The sequence below is a fragment of the Oreochromis aureus genome, linkage group 6 (assembly GCF_013358895.1).
Source record: "Oreochromis aureus strain Israel breed Guangdong linkage group 6, ZZ_aureus, whole genome shotgun sequence".
Lineage (NCBI taxonomy): Eukaryota > Metazoa > Chordata > Actinopteri > Cichliformes > Cichlidae > Oreochromis > Oreochromis aureus.
Genome location: NC_052947.1, coordinates 28,155,808 through 28,179,704, shown reverse-complemented (window position 1 = coordinate 28,179,704; position 23,897 = coordinate 28,155,808). Strand labels below are relative to the sequence as shown.

The following is a 23,897-nucleotide window of genomic DNA, read 5'->3' as shown; positions in this document are numbered from 1 at the left end:
GACTGAAAAGCTTAATTGATTAATCAGTGTGTCAGTTGAGAATTGACAGTTAACCAATACGTTATAACACTGAGAGCTCTGCTGATTAATGGAGAAAATTAGGTGATTTATTCACAGTTAAAAATAATCTCTAATTGTTGCCTGGTGTAAAAGTTATAGTAAAAAATGAAATCCACTGCAATGAAATACAACAAAATTTAGGTCAGTGCATTTGAAATAATAAGTAAATAATATGAAAATATAACATTAAGATTTTTTTTGTGTGACTGATACAGACATGCATTTACTTGAATAATATTTTCAGTGCAAGACTTATACTTGCTGTCCAATATCTCATCAGAGGGACATATATTGTCTGGATGGAGATTTTTATCTCTTGGTCTGGATTGGTCTACATGGCAGAGATGGGCCCTTCAGCTGGTCGGATGGATCAGCACTAAACCTGAGGTCTTTCAATAACTATATCAGTATGTTGATGCATGCTCAATTATCCAGGTAAGGAAACCAAAAAAGTTGATTCTGTTCATCTGGACATAGTGTTTAGACCTTCAGATGAACAGAATCAACTTTTTGGAAACATATCTATACAGAGGAATATTTCATGTAACTATAGGTTATATGCTTATATTGCTTATTTTGAAATAAAACATGTATTTAGATGAATATTCAATATCAGACAAATTCAAAAAAGGAGGAGTAACTTACTTTATGTCACGGTACTGTGTCTACGACCTAGTGTTTTGTGTGTTTTAGTTTTATTCTTCCTTTATTGTTATTTTCTCAAGGTTTCCTGTTTTATTTTGAAAGAGTCTGGTGTGTTTTTTGTCATGGTGTTTAGTTTCACTTTTCCAGTGTTGTCATTATGTTTATTTCAGTCAGCTGCTTCCCCATGTGTTCCCACTTCCCTGATCAACTCCTTTGTGTATTTAAGTCCTCTGTCTTCCTTTGGTTGTTTGTCAGGTCGTCTGTTATACATGCTATAGTTGTCACAGTTTTTTTTCATAGCTTCATGTTTGCTACTGCCTTCAGCCACAATAAAGGCTCGTTTTTTTGTAGAAATCTGCAGTTCCTCTTTCACCATCTGCTTTTGGGTCCTGTTCTGAAACACACCGGTGTCACCCACCATGACACGTTAATTCAAATTCAGCATGAACTCAGCTCGATGTACAATGTTTACAGAACTATTACTACAAGGGTCATTCTTGTCATAAAAGCTCGAGAGAATAGCATTATATCTAAATAGATGAAACAAAGACAAATACATACATGGAAGCATGGGAAAAATAAAATAACAAAAAATAAATTTGTTATATTGCAACAAGACTAAACTTGCATTAAATACTTTTAGGCGATACAGTATGATACATGATGACATGACATGTCACATGGCCTGCGTCTTCCTGCTTCAAGTCAAGTGCTTCATGCTGAACTCTGTAGTACTTTTTTTTTTTTTTTATGGGTTTAAATAAATATTGGACAGATGTGGAGAGCACAGTAAGTGCAGCGAAGGTCTGAATGTTGATTGAACATGAAAGAAACAGGGTATCATCTCTGTGACAATAGTAAGAGATTTTATATTTTTGAAAAATAACATTAAGACATTTGGAGCTCCCCCCCCCCAAAAAAAACCACAAGAAGCCACAGAAAACAAAGAACATGAAGAGAAATTAGGGCTGCAATATTCAGGAAACCTGAAGAAGGGACAAAGGGAAGTCACCAGTGTGTGAATGTGTGCGTGAATGGGTGAATGACTGGATATGTAAAGCGCTTTGGGGTCCTTAGGGACTAGTAAAGCGCTATATAAATACAGGCCATTTACCATTTAAAGGCCATAAAGAGTGAAAAACAGAGGGAATTAAAAACTTCATGAGAAATAAATTCAAAACAAGAAATGAAACCCAAAACTACAGCAACACTAAAACAGTATTTAAATTGAACCCAGGAAACAGACTGAACCAAAAAATGTCTTGTATTGTGATTAATAGAAAATTACAAATGACCAGAAAAAGTTCATCCTCGAAACAATTAACCCACTAACTACTAATATAAGGTGCTGAAATGCTGAAAAAACCCCAGTGTTTCACTGAAAAATATGATGAAAGTACATCACACTTTACATTTACACAGTAGCCAGTCATCTCCAACTATCAATCGATCAGGCTAAGTCACTAAAAGGTTCATTGTAATGATTAAAAAAACGTTCATGCTTCAATTTTTCCATTATGACACAGTTTCACAAATCCAGTGATTAGTTTTTAAGCAAGATTTGTCGTTCCATGTGAGTAACAAATCATTGTTGTAATTTAGTAACTCGGCACAATCCTCTTCAATATGTTCGTCTCCTCCATTGTCAGGCTGTGGATGGTACCAGTAGCTGTGACCGGAAAAAATTGATAAAAGGACAGTGTTCTAGTGAAATATATTTTGCATTAATAATAATGGGAAATAAAGTTAATAGTGTATGAAGTTTAAGCCTAGAGTGAAATATTTTAACTGTCGGCAAACTGGATATACTGGATTTTGCATTCACCTTCATGATCTCCAGAGTAGGACAAAATAAATCCAGTGTTATCACTGGGTCAGAATTATCCAATACTACACTAAAATCTAATTATATTAACATTAGCTGCAAATTTACTTTGCATTAGTATTTCAATACCTTTTGGCCAAAGTTGTCCCATCCACCCATGTCCAGACATTTTCCTCATCTTGGTCAGTCAGGCCAAGCCAAACTCTTTTGCCTAGGCTCATAATGAATTTCTGCCCAAAACAAAAGCAAAAGAATCATAATCCTGAAGCAGTATGTTTGACTCATGCATTGTCGTTCCAAGCCCAACATTTTTGTGCTTTTACCACTAATAAATGCCAGGTATTTATTATTATCTCTCACCTGTTCCTCGTCACTGTTGATTATCACCAAGTCAGAATTTCTCCTCTGGCAGTCCTTTCTGCTCTCTTCCCAGGTCTTCACTTCACTTGATATGTAGTAACAGCTGGGACCAAAACTCACCCAAAGAGGACATTTGTCCTCTTTGTCAGCAGCACATAAAAACAGAGCAAGGTTATAACTTACAGTAAGTGCAACAGAACTAATTTGCTTCCATCATAAAACTGAAGGTTGGAGAGGCCCAGTGGGCATTCCAGTAGGATACTGTGCTATTAAGAGAAAGAAACAGTGATTGAAACTGGGGTTCAGGTTAAGTTACTTGGTTTCTAAAAAATTAAGAGATTTAAGAAGTGAAGAAAGGTAATTTAAACATGTCATGATTGTTGATGCCAGACAGTATTTCAGACACCGCTGATCAACTGGGTTTTTCCCACAAAGTGATCTCTTGTGTTCAAAGAGATTGTTCCAACAGAAACTGGTGATGTCAGAGGGCAAACAGGAAGGAAATGACCAAAACCACAATGTTAGTTTTAACTCATGGATTCAAAGGTGAATTGTGACTGACTTTTAGAGGGAACTACTTTATCTCACTAAAAATGATAAGTGCAAGTTGTCTTTTAAGCAACACTAATAAAACAAATCTGGAACAAATGTCATTGTGCAGGTTTGAACATGCTCTACACAATTCAGAGAACCTTGATAAACTCTTAAGAGTTTATGGTAGTGAGATTTTTGTCACTGCAATAGTTTTTTGATCTACAATTGTCATATTTTGCATTAAGACCATTGGTGATACATTAATGTTAAGATGGTTTTTTGTAGGCTAGAGGAAAAAAGTGTCAAAGGTCACCTTTTAGACTTACAACATTTACAACAGCTGCAAACGTTACATGCATGCAAACACTGTAGCCCTTCTGCTGATGGCTAAACGTAGATATGTACAGATCACTTTGAGTGATGACATTAACCCAACAAGAACAAAGAAATATATAACTTACTCGGAAGCTTATTTGTCCTTGTGATCTCAAGTTTTTGTTGTAGCTGCTCTCGCACTTTAGCCAGATCATTGTAACTGTCTTTTAACTGGTTAAGTTTGTCTTCCAGCTCTTTGTAACTGGTTTGTTCCTGGTCCAACTCAGATTTGCCTGTTTTATACATAAGCATCAAGAACTGTTAAATTGTATCACTTTCTAAGTATTTTAGCAGCATGTTGTATAAGTACTTACACAGGAAAACCAGAGTTAAGAGTCCAGCAAGGAGGAAAAGACAGAGGAGACCCAGAAACACTGCAGTATATCTACAGGAAATCTTCTTCACACCTGAAGCACCGGAAGATAGAAGTTATTTGTCATCTCTTTTGGTCCTCAGTGTGAAATCAAATCAAATCACCCAACTTACTCACTACTGACTGAATATTTTGTTGCTCTCAGGATGGTAGTCAAAGACATAACGTCCAACAGGAGAGCCAGGACAGCACCCCATGAGGCGTTAATGATCAGTGCCCCAGATTTGCTTCCATTTTATTACAGTTTATTAAGAAAGTGAGCATGATTGTAAACTTTTTTTCAGGTTATTTTGAGGTTTATATTAAAATGTAAAGTATAGAATACTAAGGTCAGATACAAAAGAAGGATACAGTGCTGTAACTCAGCGCCATGTGTTTGCCTTTTAAAAAAAAGTTGTTTTAGAAGATGTACTTATTTCTGTGTGGAAAAAAGCAGGTAATCGTGCAGGTTTCCTTACCTGAGCGAGGAGGTCCAGTCATGTATGACTGTGAAGTTTGGATTTCGGATACATTTGAATAGACAGTATTTGAAGCTTTAACATTCATTTTCCTCTTTCTGTGATGATCTGATGGTCTTACTTCAGTCAACTCTTCACTCAGTCCTGTTTTGTTGGGCCTTGAGGTGCCTGCTGTGTTTATTGTCTTCTGTTCTGAGCTATGTACCTAATTCAACACTGCTTTTCGTACAGATGATAAACATCAGAAAACCACATGCTGCTGGTGTGAATTGTTTTAAGTGACTATATTTATCACATCACTTTGTATTGGCAGCAACATGAATGTGGTTCTCACTTTGTTCAGAGCTAAAAAAAAATCCAAAGTCATTGAAATCTTACACCATCTCTAGTCAGTCCCACAGCTGGCACTAGAATACACTAGAAAACAATGTCTACTCTGCATTTTGTGGCTTCGCGGCACACCGTGTATTATTTTAGGTGCTTTTCTCATATAGTGAAACAGAGGGAAAAAACAAGTAACGTTCCCACAGTAGGTGAGCATCTTATTGTTCATAGAAAGATATTGATCTGTAAAATCATCTACCACAGGATGCAACAATTTCCTGCTGACCTATTTCTGAATGTCCAGAATTCATTTACAGGTGAGCACTTAAAACATCAACAACAACACAGTGTGGTATGAATGTATATCTCGAATACATGTAAAACAATAAAATACAGATTACGCCCTCCTGAAATTGACAGAGCTTCTTGGCCTGCTGCGTCTCCCAAGTCAAACTGGTCCTGGTTAAGGGGTCTGACCAAGATAAAACCCCTATGAAAGAAACTAAATCATGGTATCAGTCTATCCTGCCAGGGCCCCACTCTGGAGCCTGGACACAGCCTGTAAACACAACATGGGCCCCCCCTCCTGTAGTTCCACATCCTGCAGGGGAGTCTGTAAGGTTAAGTGCATTGTGAGTTGGACAGCAGCCATGAATGAAGGACCCCAGCGATCTGATCTCTGGTTGTTTATTTACTGTGGGAGGTATAAGAAACATCAATAACCACCACATTTCTACACATACACTTGCACTGCAACTGTCCATAGCTGTCTGTAGTCAGCAATGCTCTTCAGGTCCACAAATATGCAAGCATGATGAGGACACCACAAATACTTCCACAAGTGTCTCCACTGTGTAAAACAAAATCAAGAGAGAGAACAAGACAACCCACCCAAAAAATAGACATTTTGTTCAGATCTATAATGTACAATGCTCTATACAAAAAACTAATTAGTGAATTAAGAATCCTTTATTATTGCAGGCTCTTTACCTTACACTGTAAAGATACTATTTCTACTGTTTCTCTTAACCTTGATTTCGGTTGCAGCAGTAAGTAAGTTGTATTTATAGAATTTTAAGACCTGCTTAGGACCACCTACTCTTTTACTATGTCCTTTTTATGTGATGCTTAATTTAAATATTTAAACTTTGGTGGAGTTAACTGAATATCTTTTGAGCCAATCCAGTAGCACCACCATGTGGCCGTTTAAAGAGACTTCTGTAGTTTAAAAATAAAGCATGTGTACATGCATGATTCCCAAAAGGTTGATTCAGTTCATCTGGACATAGCAAACGTTACATGCATAATTGTATAGAGTATAAAGTGACTGCCATTCCTGCCCAAGCACCTCAGATTTGTTTTTATAAATCTAAATTATTCACAGGGCAGCCACAAAGTGTAGCTCTAGTCTCTAGAAAAGCACACCGTGACTCTCCCACATAGCATTTGAAACCAACATTAGAAGTCAGTTGTGAACTGTGCAAGGATCTTATATAAAGCTGAGTCTAAGTTACATGAACAGTGTGTCTTTATTTAAGTTAATCAGATTAACACACCTGAATACTCCAGACCAGCTAACTGCTAAAACCTCTGCTAATATAAAGGTGCTCACAATTACTGATGATCAGTTAATCCAATGCATTTGATCACCTGTACCTGACTGCTACTGTGGAAGTATGCATACTTCCCAAATATATGTGGGATATACTATATACAGATATACAGAATACAGAGATTGTTTATTTAGCATATATCACACACTGTCATGTACAAGGAAGTGATGATAAGGACTTTTGATGCAAAGCTTATACTGTAGATAACAGTGAGCTGACAGGATCAGTCATATACATTTCATGAACTTCTTTTCTGTTTTCCATCACTGTGTGATGAGTTTGGATACTGATTTATGTAACCAGTTTCTTCTCGCAGATCCAGACTCTCTCAAGGTCACATGATTCATCATTCTAGGCATTTTGGAAATGAAAGTTCTTTATTTCTGCACAGTCCTCATCTCTTTGTGGAAAACCATTTGGCTCATACGCAGCCCAGTAGCTGAAATACAAACAAAATAGCCTACAACAGTTAAAAAAATGCAAACAACACACTTTCGCTTTAAGGTTAGGCTTAAAACTTTCCTTTTTGATAAAACATTGTTAGGGCTGAATCAGGTGACCCCATTTCCTTAGTTGCATTACTCTTAGGCTGCTGGGGGGATTTCAGTGATTCACCGAGTGTTTCTTCTTCACACATCTCTTTTCACTCCCAGTGGGTTTTTACACCACTCTGTATTTAATCACTAGTTATTGTTAATCTCCGACTCTCTTCCACAATGTGTCTTTTGTACTGTCACTCTGCTCTCTTCTCTTTCCCCTCATCCCCAACCGCTCCCATGAACAGCTCCTCTCTGAGCCTGGTTCTGTAGGATGTCACTTCCTGGTAAAAGGGAGTTTTTCTTTCCCATTGCGCCATCTGCTAGCCGATATGGTAACTGTTGGGTGTCTTTTTAATATTTTAGGATCTTTACTTTACAGTATAAAGCACTTGAGGTGACTGTTGTGAAATGGCAGTATATGAAATGAACTGCAAAGAAAAACCATGGCACAGAGTGCAATATTCAGCCTGATGTCAAATTAAATTTCAACTAAGTAACAAAAAAAAAATTAAAATTTTGTAAACAAAGAGTTGTAATGGCCCTGCGACAGACTGGCGACCTGTCCAGGGTGTACCCCGCCTCTCGCCCTATGACAGCTGGGATAGGCTCCAGCGCCCCCCGCGACCCTGAAAAGGATAAGCGGAAGCGAATGGATGGATGGAAGAGTTGTAATTTTTAATGATATCTATCCAAAAAATATTCAGACACTAAATATTATGTTGCTGTAAGACTGTAATATTTTTCCTGTTTGTCAAATCATTTTGTGAAATGTCTTCTAAAACGTTAAGCCATCATGTTGTATCCATATTTTGAAAACTGTACACAAACAGCACACTTTTCAACTCGGACAAAAAACAACAACAACAAAAAAATACATATTACTCAGTGCCCAAGGTTTTGTGCTTTTCTGAATCTTATTTTGTGTATGAGTTATGTTTGGGTTCTTCCTAGCAAAGCTAAGTTAATCTTGTTCCTCTGTTTTTCAGCTGTTATTTATTTCCCCTCTTGTTTCCACTTCCCTTGTTACCTCTTGCATATCTTGCCTCATCTTTCCTTCATATTGTCTGTGCAGTTGTGTATTCCTATGTTTTCTGAGCTCATCTTATTACAGAATTTTGGATTTGAACTTTGTACGTTTGGACTTAATAACATTAAATACTTGCATTGGCTTTAACTTCTGCCTCCTACATCCTGTTCTTCGGTCCTCATAAATTAATGTTTATGCCATACAGATGTTTGTGACAATTTATTTAACAACACTTAAGCCGAAATACTGAACCAGTATGTGAAAGATTAAGCACACCGCATGACTCAGAATCTTGTTTAACTACATTTAGCAGCAATACCTTAAAGTGACTGTTTTTCTGTATGACATTGTTGCAAAAGAATTTTGGTCCACTCTTTTTTACAATGCAAAGTTCAATTTGTTGAACTGCAAACCTAAGCCATGCTGGCATGTTCCTTTTAGAGTGAAGAGAAGAGAGAAGACATTAAGATCTTTTTGTAATTCCTCTGAACATTGTACGGCCCAACCCTAGGTTGTCACGGCTGGGGCAGCAGTCGTGTTGTGGAGTGAAAGGACCCAAGATGCAGACGGCAGTGGAGATGCAGGTGGAGATTTATTTACAGTGAAAAGCCCAAGGTGAGGGCAGAACTGAACATGAACCTAAACTGGGAAAACTAACACAAACAGAGGACACGATGCGAGGAACAGAGAGACACGGGGATATACCTAAATGATGCGGAGAAATGCAGACAAACGCAGACAAGCCGACAACGAGCACAGACCGACACCCACTAAATATACACACACCAGGTAATCGGGTAATCACACACAGGAGGGGAGAACAGCTGATCCTAATACACACGACGACCTGAGGATACAAGCTGAACACGATAACAGACACAGACCTTCAGAACAGAAAAGGAAATCCAGAACACGAGCCTTCAAAGTAAAACAGGAAACATACAGACTGTTTTACAATACGAGGACATGACAGAGCACCGAGGACAGACACAGGTAGGGCTGATAAAACACTGAGCTCCAGATTCAACCCTAAACTACTACAAAATCAGAATAAACACAAGGCACAAAATGAACTTCAAGGAAACACAAAACGCTGGGTCAAAATGACCCAGGATCATGACATAGGTAGAATTTGCTGGGGCATCCAAAAGGTTGTATTTAAATAATTTTAACCTCCTAAGACTTGAACTCTTTCATTGCATGCATTTTTAATTTCTCTTTATTGTTTGAATTTATAGTGTTCGATACACAATTGAGTAATGTAAAAAAAACCCTCTTTATTTGGTGTCTGAACACAGCAGCATTTTTCCTTAGTACAAAAACAAAATGAGAAACAACAATTGTGCCCCTTTGAGCAATATGGCTCATTTGAAAGCCATTTGAAAGAACAAAATTTATCTAGCCAACCCAAAATGTGATGTCCCCATATGTGGACGCCAGGTCCTAGTAGGTTAAAACTGGATAAGCTTGACTTGACTTGACATATCATTTGGTGCTGCACAACAAGAAAAAAGTAAAGTAATGTACAAACCTTGTAATAAGCAGAGGCCCATCCATCCATTTCCAGATCCCCTCTTGCTCACTGTCAGTCAATCCTGTCCACATCAGCTTTTGAAAATTTCTTGTGAATTCCTTGTTGAGAGAAAGAAATATATATCCATTAGCATAACATATTTATAACACACATATAGACAGAAAACTAATTTAGAAAAACACTTGTTCTCCTTTGCTGTTGATAATCACCAGATCTGCACCTCTCTGGAGACAGTCATTTCTACTTTATTGCCAGGATTTCTTGTTTGAAGAAATGTAATATAAACTACCATTGAAGTACATCCATTCTCCCAGACAACCTGTTAAAGGAAAGAAAAAAAAACAGGAATGTCTGCAGGTTGAGTGAAATGAGTTTATCTCTGCAGAGAACTCATCACTGTTAGGAGGCCTGATGCCGCTTTTGTCATTTCTAGCAGCTGTCAGTAGTGCAGCTTCTGCATTTGGTTGTGTGATATTTTTTTAACAACAAAATAGAGAAATGAAAACCAGCTGACACATCATGAATTAGCTCAGCCTGAGCGAAGAAGTCAGCTGAATTAAGTGATTAAAGGCAGTCTTTACTGAAATATTACAGTATTATATCAGCTCTTTCGTAGTGGATTTAACTGTGTGATTATACTGTATATATTAAACATGGTGAACCAACACATGTGCTGCTTTGGATACAAAATTTCTATTATTTCAAAACTTCAAACTTTTGTTGAGTCACATTTAACTCCAAGATCATCTCTATTTTTGGTCATGTCTTCAAGTCTCTTTTGGAGCTGGCCTCTGTCTTCCACCACATTGTTGTAGCTTTTCTGTAGCTGGTCTCGTTCCATTTTCAGAATACTGTGCCTGGTCTGTAACTGGTGTTGTTCAGTTGTTACGCTGCTGTAACTGGTCTGCAACTCATTCCACTTTCTGGTCAGGTTTTTGTAACGGTTTTATGACATCATCATCTCCACCGTCTGCTGAGATTTGCCTTGGGTGACTGTGTTGAGCACGTGAAATGAAAATAAGAAAAAGATGTTAAAGAACTACACATCACCTGTTGAAGATTATATTAACTGCTGTACTCACAAAGAAAAAACAGAGTTATGAGTCCAATCAAGAGAAGAAGACACAGCAGGCCCAGAAGAATCACAGCAGCTCTGCAGGAACTCTTCGTCATGAAGTACCTAGACAAGTAAAGATTTGAAGTGAAAAAAAACAAACAAAAAAACAGTGCCATCTCTCCATGCTTATTCTAACAATATGTGGTTATTTTTATGTTTTGCATGCACAACACAAATCAGAAATATTCCCAAATACTGCCTTCCTGCCAAAAACACAGTCAAACTGCTCTGCTGTTATGGAGTGGGTTACCATGTGATAGGTATGAGTCTCTCACCCACAACTCGTCATTCTTGAACGCTTGTAAACAACCCTTTCATATCAAGAAGACTGCAGTGCTTTTGTCATTTAGACAAATAATAAATTATGTTTTCCTTATTTCCCTAATTGTTTTAAAAATCTATATCATAGTTTTAATTTATGACCCATTACCTATTACTATGATCAAATAACTGCTGTATTTTTTTTTTTTTTTGCTTTTTAAAATCACATTTCTTTTTTCAAGCTCTTATTGTTACTTTGAAGATGCATTTCTCAAATTTCTAGCTGTATCTGTAGAATGATGAAACTAACCCAAAAACTCATAATTTGTCAAAATGAAGATTTAATTTTTTTGTACAGAATAATCCATTGCAAGCAAAAAGACTTTAATTTCCTAAAACTCTGTTACTTGCATTCAATTTTCTACACTGCTTTTTTAGGACAACTGACCACCTTTGAAGTCAGGTAAGTTCTCTTAGTTCTAGTTCTCCTAGTTCTCAAAACCAGAACAGACTGTAGTAAAACACATTTACAGTAACGCAGAAATATTTGTCTGAGACGGTTCATCCATGTCTAATAATTATTTTAACTCTGATGCAGTGAAACTTTACAAAGATCCTTTTTGGAAGATCTTTAAGGAGCCACTAAAATTCTGAGGAATTTAGGTCCCCTTTTAGCTTTCTGTGAATAATTGCTATGTTGTTTAGATAAATGTCATCCATGATGTTATTCTGTGCTGTGGTTCAGTCACAACCTGAGCAGCAACTTGAGGTTAACAAAGTTTTGAGAGTGCCTGTGACGTTGTAAGTTCTAGTTTTGAACTGTGTGAGAAAGTGTGATTCTCTTTAACAGGAAATGAAGGGCTGGTGGGATGAAATAATAATAGGTCACTTTTTTTGTTTTGCGCCCACAAGTTGCAGCTGCACCAAAACTGTGTGTGTGTGTGCACAAGCGAGAGAGAGAGAGAGAGAGAGGGGTATATGTAGAGGTACACAGTTATATGTCAATGAACAGCTGTCTGACTTTGTTCACCTTTTTGAAGACAGTCTTGTCTGTTTTCTTTCCAGAATTTGCCGTATGAAGAAATATCTGTTACATATCTTTTGTACGTCTTTTCAAACAAAAAGAGTGCTGAACAGAAGAGCTCTGAGCTACCTGTCTGAAGAATGTGAGAATACAATAAATACAAAATGTACTTTCCACACAGCAATAACAAAACCTAAACACAAATTTAGATCACCAAGTTGTATGAGAGTATTTCCTCATTCTTGCTGAATAAATGCACCGATAGAGGAAAGACGCATTTAAATGTTGAGACAATTCTGAAGCATTTGAACGACTTGAATGCAGGTTACATCTGTGGAAAGCTGGTAGCCTGAAATTTGACTCTGGCTCCCTGTTAAACCCAGAATTGAAATTAAAATCCCTCTCTTCACATTCAAATAATCATTCCCTACCTTATCTTAAAAGCCTCACAGACCATAGACCAATCAAAAATCATATCACCTCAATAGAGCACTTCAATTTCAGGCCGCGGGCTTACTACCTAGAGTGTTTGAGTAGAATGTGATGCACAGCTTCTGGCTTTCAGGCCCTGTCACGCTATACAAATGACATGACAGGCCCCTCTTCTGTGGAACCAGCTCCCAGTTAAGATTCGGAAGACAGACACCCTCTATTTTTAAGTTAAGGCTTAAAAATAGAGGGTGTCTGTCTGTAAAACTTTTTTTTTTTTTCAAAGTTGACCCATAACCCTCCCTTACTTATATTGTAATGGGAAGTTACTTACACTGCTAGAGGTTTCCCGTGTTTCTTGTTCACTCAACTTTTTCCTGTTGTGTGTGTTAAGTATAAGTACTTACCATTGCATTCTAAATACAGTGGAAAAGATCATTTTAAAAATGCCATTTAGTGCTTTGGAGTGTACACTACTACTGACTGACATGAAAAACTACTGACATGTTTACAGTAATAATAGCACTTATCTGCAAATTACAACCACATAAAACCACAGTTCTTAAAACTGTTCCTAACGTGTTACAATGATAATGTATAACAATGAGAAACTATTGTCCTATCTCTTCAGTGGACAGGGAGCCAGAGGCTTCAGCCTTCAAGGTCCTCTTCTGTGGAACCAGTTTCCAGTTTGGATTCAGGAGACAGACATCCTCTCTATTTTTAAGATTAGGCTTTAAACCAATTATATTAGTTCGCAGATGTTGGCAGCTATCAGCTATTTTGAAACAAAAAAAGAGACACTTTTTATTTATAACAAGAACTCCATAACACCAAATGAACTGTACAACAGAAAATGCAAATGCTATTTATGGTCACCTCACAACAATGATAAGAAAATACAGAGATACACATGTTAATGTGATCTCTGGTCTCCCACTTAGAGAAACAGGTCTCCGAGTGTCCAGCATTCAGACGGCTACCTGAGGACACTCTTCGTGTGAGAGAAAATCTGCTCACACAGATATGCAGAGCCAAATACTGACAATAAGGCCTCTGCAATGTTCTGAAGACAGTTAAACTTGTCAGGCAGTGATGTCCAGCAGGTGAAAATGCAAGTTCCATGAACACGCACAGCTATGGATTCCAGCTGCGTTCGTAGTTCTGCAAACTTTGACCCCCACAGACTCGAGCTTTTCAGTTCAGTCGGCTGCATTTCGATGTCCTCTGTGTCCAGCCAGTTAATGCGAGGCAAATCCAGCTGCTCATTAAAGCTTTTTGATTTGATTAGAAAAGAAAACATTGGTCCATACACCTGAAAGTCCCGAAATGCAATGTGAATTCTGTCTCGAGTCTATGGATGTATCCATGTATTTCCGCGGTGCTGATGCTGCGCTGAGCGGAAAGCTCCTGAAGCATTTGAAGTGTTGGAATGTGGAAATTTCAACATCGCTTGAAAAAACTGCAAGCTAGCAACGTCCCTCTCACTGGTAGGCTACATTATTTTTAGCCAATTACAAGTTGAATCTGGTATTTGGGGTTGTTAGCTAAGATATGGTCATTAAGAACTGGCACAACTATGCAAGCTAATTTGCGATGTGCACCACTGGCCTGGCCATTTATTTTTTAATGCACCAAATAACTGCATGTTGTGCCCAGGGCTGGACTGGGACAAAAAATTGTCCCGGGCATTTTGACTAGAGACCGGCCCACCAGGTATTAAAGGAAAAAAGCCATAAAGCCTTTGAATGAAAACAAACGCTTTTGTGACAGTGATGTACACTGTCTTGTTGGTATATGTATGATTTATATGCATTTTACGTCAGATAAAAACTTTGGTTGTAAGATTCCGATAATTATTTATTAAAAGCTAGACATTTTAAATGAAAATAAGAAAGAAAAGTATTTCTTTGTGCCCCCCTTTCCCTGTTAATGCCCTACCTGGTCCCCTGGCAAAACTTTGCTAGATCCGCCCCTTCACAGTTACCAGCTGTCAGCTACTTAGAAAAGGATCCTGGTGTTATTTGTCTCTCAGAAACAGTTCATAACTTCCCTTCAACTCATTCATGTCACCTAAAAGGTAAACCTGTTTCTCCATCACCTGTTCAGCTCTGATGATTCAGTAAGGACATCTCCTGGTTTCATCTTCACGTTTCCCTCTCACCAGATATCCAAACCGACACCATGACCAGCAGCTTTTACAGCTGTGGCTCCAGCAAACATCAGCTGATAGTAATAAGTAATATTAAATAAATTGTAACAACAGCTGATCAAGCTTAAAGGTGCTGCTGTTGTTTAGCGCGACATCCGTTGGTTTCCTCTTTCTGGCGCAAAGTGGGCGACAAACAAACAAGAGAGACGGGACTTGCGTCAGAAAAGCTGATCAGCTGATCATTGATCAGTTTCATGATTGAAGTAGCAACAGGAAAAGGAGGGGGAGAGAAGAAGAGGCAGCTGACAGGTAAAGACACAGAATAACTCCAGCTTTGCGTCTTTTTCCATTCTAGCTGAAGTACGGGACAAACTGTGTTCCTTTTCACCTCAATACGAAACGCATGATATTTTCTCTGAATACGGGACGATTCCGTTTTTTACGGGATGGTTGGCAACTCTACTAACTAACCTTATGAATAAAATAAAGTTCACTGTCAGTAACATCATAGCACCCACCCAGCTGTATAAAAACTCCGTCATGCTAGCTAGTACGCAGTACGAGTTATTGTAACTGACAGTAAAGTCAGCACAACGAAAATAAACTCCACCTAAACTCGGTTTATATCTGACCCAGATAGACTGCAGGTCATAGCTTCTTACCTGAAGTTCAGTTCACCTGACACTCGGACCGGCGGCCGCCTTGGGTCTCTCCTTCTGCCTCCACTTTCCCTCATCCACCTGCTGGCCTCTGTGCAAGCTCCGCCATAGCCATCACCAAATAACTGAGTTATTTTTACACATCGGCCAGCATCTGGCCAATCCACCACCTTTCATTGTTTATACCGTTAAAAAACAAACAAAAAAACAAAAACAAAAAAACAAACAGAAAAAAACCCCCATTGGCCCATAAAAACCCCAAATCACCATCGGGCATACCAGTCCCACTATGGTCGTGCCATGTGGCCGATCCCTGCTTTAAACTTTCCCTTTTGATAAAGCATGTAGTTAAGGCTGGATCAGTCGACCCTAAATCATCCATTACCTACACTGCAATAGGCCTGGTTGTAATGACAGGCCTATTGTCATGGAGAATAGAAGAAACAAACTGTTTCTTCCTCAGTCACCTTTTTCACTCACTATGTTTATACACTATTCCTCATTTGTGTATTTCTCCTGTTTTCCTTTCTGTATCTCACCCCTAACCGGCAGGTGTTTGCCCCTCACTGAGCCTGGTTCTGCTAAAGGCTTCTTCTTGTTTTTTTTGTATTGTAGGGTCTGTACCTTACAATATACAGTACCTTGAGGTAACTGTTGTATAATTTGGTGCCAAATAAATAAAATATAATTGAACAAAATTGATATCCAACAGAAAAATATTTTTTTAATGTTCCACAGAAAACAGGATGAATAATTCATTATGTTTAATATAGTTTCAATGCTGCTGATAACTCAGGTGCAAGATTATCTAAATTTCTGTCAGAATATTAGACCTGATACTGCTGGATACACAGAAACTCACTCAGGAACGAGGTCACACAGAGCTCTGATTTGCACTCGCTGCTAGGGAAGCAGTTGTCTCCAACCCACTTCAACTCACTTCAACTTGCTTCCCCCTGCAGGCTGCTTTTATTGTTTACATACATGAATACTCATAAAGCTTGTTGCTGTGTTAACTAAGACAAAGTACTATATATGGTTACAAAGTGTGTTGTGCTTCCTTCATTGAGTCCAGTTTGTTCTTCTCAAGGCTGCTTTTTCCCTTTATGAAGGTCATGCACACACATCATGCTTGTATAAGAAGCAGTTAAAAGGTATCAAGCTTTTTAAATGACAATGCAAAGCAAACTTATATAACTCCAACAACTACAGTGTGATAAGCTTAAAGTCTTGCAGAGAAATATTTATTTCTGGTCTCAAAAGTAGCACGTAGTTATTTGATCTACTTGGAAAGAGAAAAAAGGAGTATGCTCTAACTGGATGTGGCGGACTGATACTTATTCCGCCGTGACTGAAAGTGTAGCTGTCAGGTGACATTTGAGAAGATTGTTGGCACTTTTTACAGGTTAGCAGAGGGCCTGCTAGAGAAAAGAAAAGAATTTCATTATTGTAACTCTAACTGAAAGTAAAAGTGGGTTTAGTGGGACGTTGCACTAGCCAGAAAGTTTGCAAAGAATAAAAAAAAATACAAGAGCTCAAAGTGGCAAAAATGTCTGAAAAAACAAACAAATCACAGTATTAAAAGTTTCCATTGGCACGCTCGGATTTCTTCAAAGAGTGTTGGTCTTTTCTCAATAAATGAGAGCGACACTGAGCAAAGAGCAAAAAGAACAAAATGTACAGAGAACTTATTTTTAGAGAATCTTTTTTATAGGATGAGTATTTTTGAGTAGGGCATTTCTTTTAATCAAATACAGCAAACAATGTCCATTCAAGTGACAAAACATTTTGAAAGCAAAGAAAAAAGCTTTTGTTTGTACTTGTTTCTATGTAAGTTTCCGCAGTTTCATTTCAGGAGTGCATCTTGTGTTTTCTGCATTATTTCCCATATGGAAAAGAAATAGTAAAAACTTATATGATTTACTCATGAAAGTGGCCACTTTCTCATTACTTTCATATATTGTTTTAGTAAGTATCCAAAACATACAAGTTTCATTATTTAATTTTTCAGATCTTATCTGTTTTCACTCTTGTATGCTTTTCATACAAGTTTCACACAAGACAGATACAAACATTTTTAAGATTTATATATATCTTTTCCATATGGGTTGATGGACTTGGATTTTAATTTATGGAGAATATCTCTTCTCACATATCCAGAAGTGTAAAATTGAACACGGTGCATCATTCCAGCTGTTTTCTGAGTTGTAAGTATCTATATGTCCACAATTTTCCTTTTTGTCACCATTTGGTTCACCACGATTCCAGTAGCTGAAATACAGATAAAATTATAAGAGTTGAATTCAAATTCAGTCATTTATTTTCATTCATGGTAATACAAGAAAACCTTATCAGGAAGAGACAGATTTCATTTTTAACTTTAACCTCCTAGGACCTGGTGTCCACATATGTGGACATTTTGGGCTGTCTAGACCACCGTACTACATTTTGCTCTACAAGGGACTGATATCCACTTACGAGGACATTATACTGCCACTTTTCTATCAAAATTTAAAACGAATGCCCTCTTATGTGGATCTAATTTTTCTCAGAGACTAGATCAGGTAAAAAGATCATTCTTTGTTTTTACATTCATCAGGTCCAAATCAGCCCAAATAGCAAAGAGAAATTAAAAATGAGTGCCATGAGAGAGTTTGGGTCTTAGGAGGTCAAATGTATGCAAACCAAAGACATGTATTTTCTTTGCATTTAAACCTTGTGTTCATTGGAGTCCCATCCACCCATTTCCATGTCCCCTCTGTCTCTGAGTCAGTCAGTCCAATCCACAGACGCTTCTTGAACGTGTTCACAAAGTTCTTTTTTAGAAAGAGAGAAAGTAACTGTAAGCATACTGAGCTTAAAGTGATATATCAATATATCTTTTATCTTACTGAACTTTCATTTCATGTTAATTCTTAATTTAATATTTATTCCAAACACACCTGTAGTACATGTATACACACCCACCTGTTCTTCCTGGCTGCTGATAATCACCAGGTCGGCACCTCTTTGAACACAGTCTTGTCTGCTTTCTTGCCAGGATTTCTTCTCTGAAGACGTGAAATAGAAACTACCGCTAACATTCACCCAGTTACACTGAAAATTTAATTACAAAGAAATAAAAAGGATGTTAACAATTTTGGCTTACATTGTAACCCCATTACCCCAGTGATGAGCTTTTCAAAGCCATTGCTTTAGAGTTAGTGACACAATTTCAAAATGCTTCGGTGCTGAAAACAATAAAATAAAATTCTGAAATAGTTGCACAATTTGTCATAACTTTAATTTTTACATTTGTTTTCATGTTCTTAAAAAATGTGCACTTAAATACTGGCTTACATTTATATATATATATACACACATAATGATTTCAATTTTAATTTGTATCAGCAGATGTGAATGAAAAAGAGAGATTTAGAATTTTTCAACAAAAAAAACATGGCATTGAGGGGAAATAGCTTATTACCGTCATCACTGTGGCTACAATCTTCAGGCTGCTTTCATTTCTTACATACCAAGCCCTAAGCATAAACCACACTGTTTGTGGTATTCATCTCTGTATTTGGCTGTCTGTTTTTTAATAGCAATTCGAAATTAAAAAAAAGAGTGATGACAAACTGAATGAGATCAGTTTGAGACAGGAAGTCACCCGAACAGCATCAGAAGGTTGTTGTGCTAAATCCCTCAGGTTTCGTTTGTTATAACTTACAAACAATAGGTTTATTATTGCACTATCAATATAAAGGTAGACACAAGAACAGATTTTATTTTACTCAAATAAAGAAATAATTACCATGAAACTTTGTCTGAAGATCATCTCTTTCTCTTTGGTCAATTCTTCAACTCTTTTCTGTAACTGGTCACGTTCTGTTTTCAGGTTGCCCACCTCCTCTTCCATTTGAAATTTGTCTTTGATGACTGTGTTGGGCATGTGAACATTAAATGAACAAGCTGTATTAATAAACACCTGAGCAGTACCCTTTTAGGACATGATCAGCATACTAACTAGCTGCTGTACTCACAAAGAAACGCCAGAATTATGAGTCCAGTGAGGAGAAGAAGACACAGCACACCCAGAAGACTCACAGCAGCTCTGTAGGAACTTTTCTTCACAAATTTAGTACCTGGAGCTAGAAATCAGTATTTTTCAACATGTGTATAAACATAAAACACATTGACAACCTCATATTTGTCAACTGCAGCTGTGACACTAGCAACTACTCTTTCAAGGTAGTTCAAGGTAAAAAAATAAAACCATCTTCCCTTCAATATACAACAGTCATTTATCTTTGTAAAAGCATTTTGGTACAGTAGACATTTACTGTCACAGTAAAGAAAAATAATTAGCATATTTAACACGACCCACTCCGAGAGCACAAGCCTCCACCAAGTCAGCCAGCTCTCTGAGCAGTATGTACTTTTGAAGGAATAAAAATGTATTTTTTAATTCACTGTATTTTATCTTTTGTTTTTCAGTATAATGAAAAAAGTATAATGAAAAACTTTAAAGATTAAAAAAAAATCAGCTAAAAGTAACAAGGACATGTTAAAAGTAACATGTTTAACTTCATTTAGGGCGGTAGCTATTGACTATGTACGAATTGGATAAGAAAAACCTTTTCTACCCTTTTTAAACCCATTTTTTAAATAATCGAGTTATTTGACTTACTCATAAATTGTTGCAATTGTGTCTAACACAAACGTTGTATGGGAGGAGGTAATGGATAACAAGTATGGATTTGTAAACACCTGGACATGAATAACTTGATCTTATACGGTGTTAGAAAGGTTACTTTTAAAATGTATTCCACTACAGATTACAGAATACATGCCCCAAAATGTATTTTGTAACGTATTCCGTTACGTTACTCAATGAGTAACGTATTCTGAATACTTTGGATTACTTAATATATTATCATGCTTTTTACAACTATTGCTGTGTGATTTATTTCTTTTACTGAGGGTTATTTGCCATACCAACACCAACTAGATTTTTAAATCTTAATATAAAATGAGTAACAGTAGGTGGAGATTAGGCAAGGGTGCACTTTTTGCAGGGATCATGTATAGAAAACTATTCCGCGCGTATATAAAACAGGTCCGCGGCGCCGAACCGTAAAGGGACCTCTGGCTAATACGTCGGGTTCCATGTCGGGCTCGTAGCCGAAAACTTTACTTTGTTGTCTGGGTCAACTTTGCTAGTGAGAAACAGAGAGAGGCGTTGAAAGGCTGCTCCAACGGTACTTATTGTTTCGGAGGAAAACACGAACACAGTGTACAGTCGAGTCGTAATGGTAAAATGGTAAATGGCCTGTATTTGTATAGCGCTTTACTTAGTCTCTAAGGACCCCAAAGCGCTTTGCACTACATTAATTAATAAGTAATAGCTTACTTGCAACTGGCTTGTCAGGCACACTTTTTGGCTTATTATTATATTTACATGCTTCCATCCCCCGCTTCTGCTCGGTGACAGCTCGTACTTTTCCACTCTCCTTTTTCTCCCTCCCTCGCTCACAGACACATAACGGGTACGGGTATTTTCTCCCTGCAGCACGGACTACACACACACACACACACACACACACACACACACACACACACACACACACACACACATATATATATATATATATATATATATATATATATATATATATATATATATATATATATATATGTGTGTGTGTATGTATATATATATATTATAAGTGTATATATATATATATAGGTATATAGTTTGAAACAAAGGCGGATGTGAATATAAGTGAGATCAGCAATCAAATGTGGCGTGATATTTTGATACAAACAAAGGCAGCAGAATTTTGAACACAGCAGTAAAAGTAAAAGACATTTTATGAAAGTTTGACCTTATTTCACCTTGAAAACAGGTCAGAGGTCCAAAACAATGTGATATTTAGAAACCTCATGTCCGCTTTCTGAAATTGTTTTATGAACAAATTTCAGCATTAATACCATGGCATATTATAGTTTCAGTCACAGACTGAAACTAGGTCTTTGCACTGTCCAGTGCACCAGCTTAAAGTCTGGGATTCCACTTTTTGAGTGCACCGCTTTTGGTCATGGTGGTCCCGTTCTAAAGTTTGTCTGAGGAAATTATGTGCGCAATTTGTTAGTGCTGCAGGTGGTGGTTCATCTGTTGCTATGCTCAAACAGTAAGAAGCAACCAAACTCCTGCGTAAAAAGAACCTGATCGCTATTCACTGTTAATTCACAAATGAGAAGATTCTATAAAATGCATTGCAGAGTCGTTTTCACATATGTCCATATTTAAACTCAAAAGATTTGCTGCTGAACTAAATGAATAGGGCTGCCTCTTTCCTTTTAGGGGCTTTGAAAATGTGGATCATAGAGAGGCGATGTGCCTCAGATGGTCCTCTGCAGGAAAAATTCCTTATCAAAGCAAACTGTTTAATAAGACTGATGTTGAGGAATCTCCTGTTGTTGAATATTTAATTAATTTCTTTTAAATTAATAATATTTTATGCTGTTAAAATTTTTCGTAGTAAGTATTGTAGCTGGCCAAAATCAATTTGGTTGTATTTTTTAACAGAGCTTAAATTAGTTTTTAGTCCTGAAAATTCCCTGTGGCTGTCTCCTGTACATGATTTTTCGGGGATAAAAAGTGCAGGCAAAAGTAAAAGCACCCAGTTTCAACCTACCCCACCAGTACTTCAAAGAGCTGTAACTGTGGCACTTTTTACAGTATGAAGGTAAAAGTTTTGCATGGCTTTACTTAGTATGTTCATGTATGAGCTGTTTGGAAAATACATCTTCAAAGCTGAAAGGGAAACATGTGGAACCAACTTAGACAATCTCATGGAGCTCAGCCATGTGTATGTTATGTATTGGCTTTCCTCTCCTGAGAATTTAAAACCCATGCAGATAAAAAAAAAAAGAAGAAGAAAAGAAAAGAGTTCTATTTCACAGACTAAAAATACTGAACTAGGATACTAAAAGCAGAATTTTCTTGTAATATCTTTTGCAGTGGCTGCTTTTTCAATTTTGCGTTTTTCTCTTCAACCTTAAGACTTATTATTCATTCAAAACCAAGGGGTGTAGTAAACATCACATTTTAAATGCCTAAAACCATTAGTGATAAAAATGGAACTTATGCCAAATAAAATAAACTAAAATCTAAAACTATATTCATAAGAGTAAAACCAAACTATCCTTAAGAAATAAATATAAAACATAAAACTTCATATTTTTATGTATTTACTAAACAAATATAATTTTTCAATGATTTGTTATTTTTGTCGATTTTGTCAAGTGAAACGGTTTAAGTCAGCCTTGGTGCATATGTTTGAGACTGGTTGCCTGAGTCTACCTGTTTTACATAACTTAGTATTCTTAATTCTAGTATGGGTCAGTTTGTGAGGTTTAATTTAAGAACATTAAAACACTGTAACAACAGACACTAAATAAAAACTAATGAAGTATAAACATTAAACCAACATTACTAAACTGTTGTTAAAAAGAAGTTAAAAATGAATAAATAAAGTGAAATGACCAAACTCAGCTTTCTGAGCTTTGCACTATTTTCAGCACTTGGTGATTACCTGGTGCTTCTTTTGGTCTCATTCTGCGCATTTCCATGATGTTCAGATCCACCGCTTGTTCAGCTGGGTCTTTGGTTTCTGAAGAAAAGATCTAAGAGTGTCTCTGAAGTTGCAAACTGTAGTTCTGAACTGTGTGAAACTGATACACGTGATTCTCTATTTAACAGGAAACTGAGGTCTGGTGGTGTGAAAATGTTATGCTGCTTGTGCTCACATGGCATGTAATAAATCCTGACAGTGCAGGGACTATGATGCCATTTAAATTGTAATTATTATTGAGAAATTTCATAAATTATTTAATAATGTATTTGTTTGATTCATTTTGGCACTCATGGCCCCCTGTAAAGACTTTGCTGGGGTTATGCCTGCATTCGTCTTTGCTTTTGAATGTGCAGACTACACTCACTGCAGCCCTTAATCTAACTTAAACCAATTTAAATTTACTGAGAAGAAATAGCAGAAGAGCAATCCAACAACAAAATCTAACTGATTCATTGTTGGCTTTGGTCTCTTTAGAAGGTCAGGTTATACTTTGACAGTCAGTAGTTCAAATGCTATATCTCTTCTTTATTCAGTCCATAACCTCTAGTTATTCTGTAAATCTGTTATAGTGAGAGATAAAATTAATGCTTGCTGCAGCAAATGCTGCATTTAAACGATTAGCTTAAGTAAAAAGTTTAAACGATTCAACAATAATTTAGCTTTATTGAGACAATAAATTTGATACAAAAACAACAACAACAAAAACAAAAACAAATAATCTGCTTCATATTTCACAGAAGCACGGGCAGCATTTACAATTTTTCTTCCAGTTCTCTTTGGCCCAATTCTCACAGCAAAAATGTTCCAAAAAGTCAATCCCAGCTCTAGATCGCTCACTTTCCCGAATACTGTCAAGCATTGTATTAGTGTTTTCAATCAAATTACTTCAAACTTCTTTCAGATATGTATGAAAGATCAAATACAATAACAGTCTGCGGTTTACTTGAAAATTAAATATATACTTTT

At 37.0% G+C, this 23,897-nt stretch overlaps 2 protein-coding genes and 1 long non-coding RNA gene across 4 annotated transcripts; all 3 read right to left on the bottom strand.

Annotated features, from left to right (window-relative positions):
- Positions 1–1,905: 1,905 nt before the first annotated feature.
- Positions 1,906–4,797, bottom strand: LOC116334069 (CD209 antigen-like protein E). Its single transcript, XM_039614120.1, has 6 exons — positions 4,631–4,797; positions 4,114–4,206; positions 3,886–4,032; positions 2,891–3,030; positions 2,660–2,760; positions 1,906–2,374 (listed from the first exon to the last, which is right to left on the bottom strand). The coding sequence occupies exons 1-6, from the start codon at positions 4,716–4,718 to the stop codon at positions 2,221–2,223; spliced, it is 723 nt and encodes a 240-aa protein (XP_039470054.1). The 5' UTR covers positions 4,719–4,797; the 3' UTR covers positions 1,906–2,220.
- Positions 4,798–6,733: 1,936 nt separating this feature from the next.
- On the bottom strand, positions 6,734–10,048 carry LOC120440789. Its single transcript, XR_005613510.1, has 3 exons — positions 9,877–10,048; positions 9,665–9,765; positions 6,734–7,006 (listed from the first exon to the last, which is right to left on the bottom strand). It is a non-coding gene; the product is annotated as an uncharacterized LOC120440789 (long non-coding RNA).
- A 7,351-nt stretch (positions 10,049–17,399) lies between these two features.
- Positions 17,400–22,957, bottom strand: LOC116334077 (CD209 antigen-like). 2 transcript variants are annotated; one of them, XM_031757401.1, is made up of 6 exons: positions 22,890–22,957; positions 19,332–19,439; positions 19,103–19,227; positions 18,277–18,405; positions 18,025–18,125; positions 17,400–17,580 (listed from the first exon to the last, which is right to left on the bottom strand). In XM_031757401.1, the coding sequence occupies exons 1-6, from the start codon at positions 22,924–22,926 to the stop codon at positions 17,439–17,441; spliced, it is 642 nt and encodes a 213-aa protein (XP_031613261.1). In that variant the 5' UTR covers positions 22,927–22,957; the 3' UTR covers positions 17,400–17,438. The 2 variants fall into 2 exon arrangements, with proteins under 2 accessions (XP_031613261.1, XP_039469946.1); XM_039614012.1 differs by lacking the exon at positions 22,890–22,957 and adding an exon at positions 20,702–20,805.
- Between the last annotated feature and the right edge of the window lie 940 nt (positions 22,958–23,897).

Coding starts and splice junctions, on each gene's coding strand:
- LOC116334069 (XM_039614120.1), bottom strand. CDS start 4,718: ATGAATGTTAAAGCTTCAAATACTGTCTATTCAAATGTATCCGAAATC. Junction 4,033..4,113: donor CTTAACTCTGGTTTTCCTGT/GTAAGTACTTAT, acceptor TGTATAAAACAG/GCAAATCTGAGTTGGACCAG. Junction 2,375..2,659: donor GGGACAACTTTGGCCAAAAG/GTATTGAAATAC, acceptor TTCCGGTCACAG/CTACTGGTACCATCCACAGC.
- LOC116334077 (XM_039614012.1), bottom strand. CDS start 20,759: ATGGAAGCATGTAAATATAATAATAAGCCAAAAAGTGTGCCTGACAAG. Junction 18,126..18,276: donor TCAGCAGCCAGGAAGAACAG/GTGGGTGTGTAT, acceptor TTTCTAAAAAAG/AACTTTGTGAACACGTTCAA. Junction 17,581..18,024: donor GGGACTCCAATGAACACAAG/GTTTAAATGCAA, acceptor TCTGTATTTCAG/CTACTGGAATCGTGGTGAAC.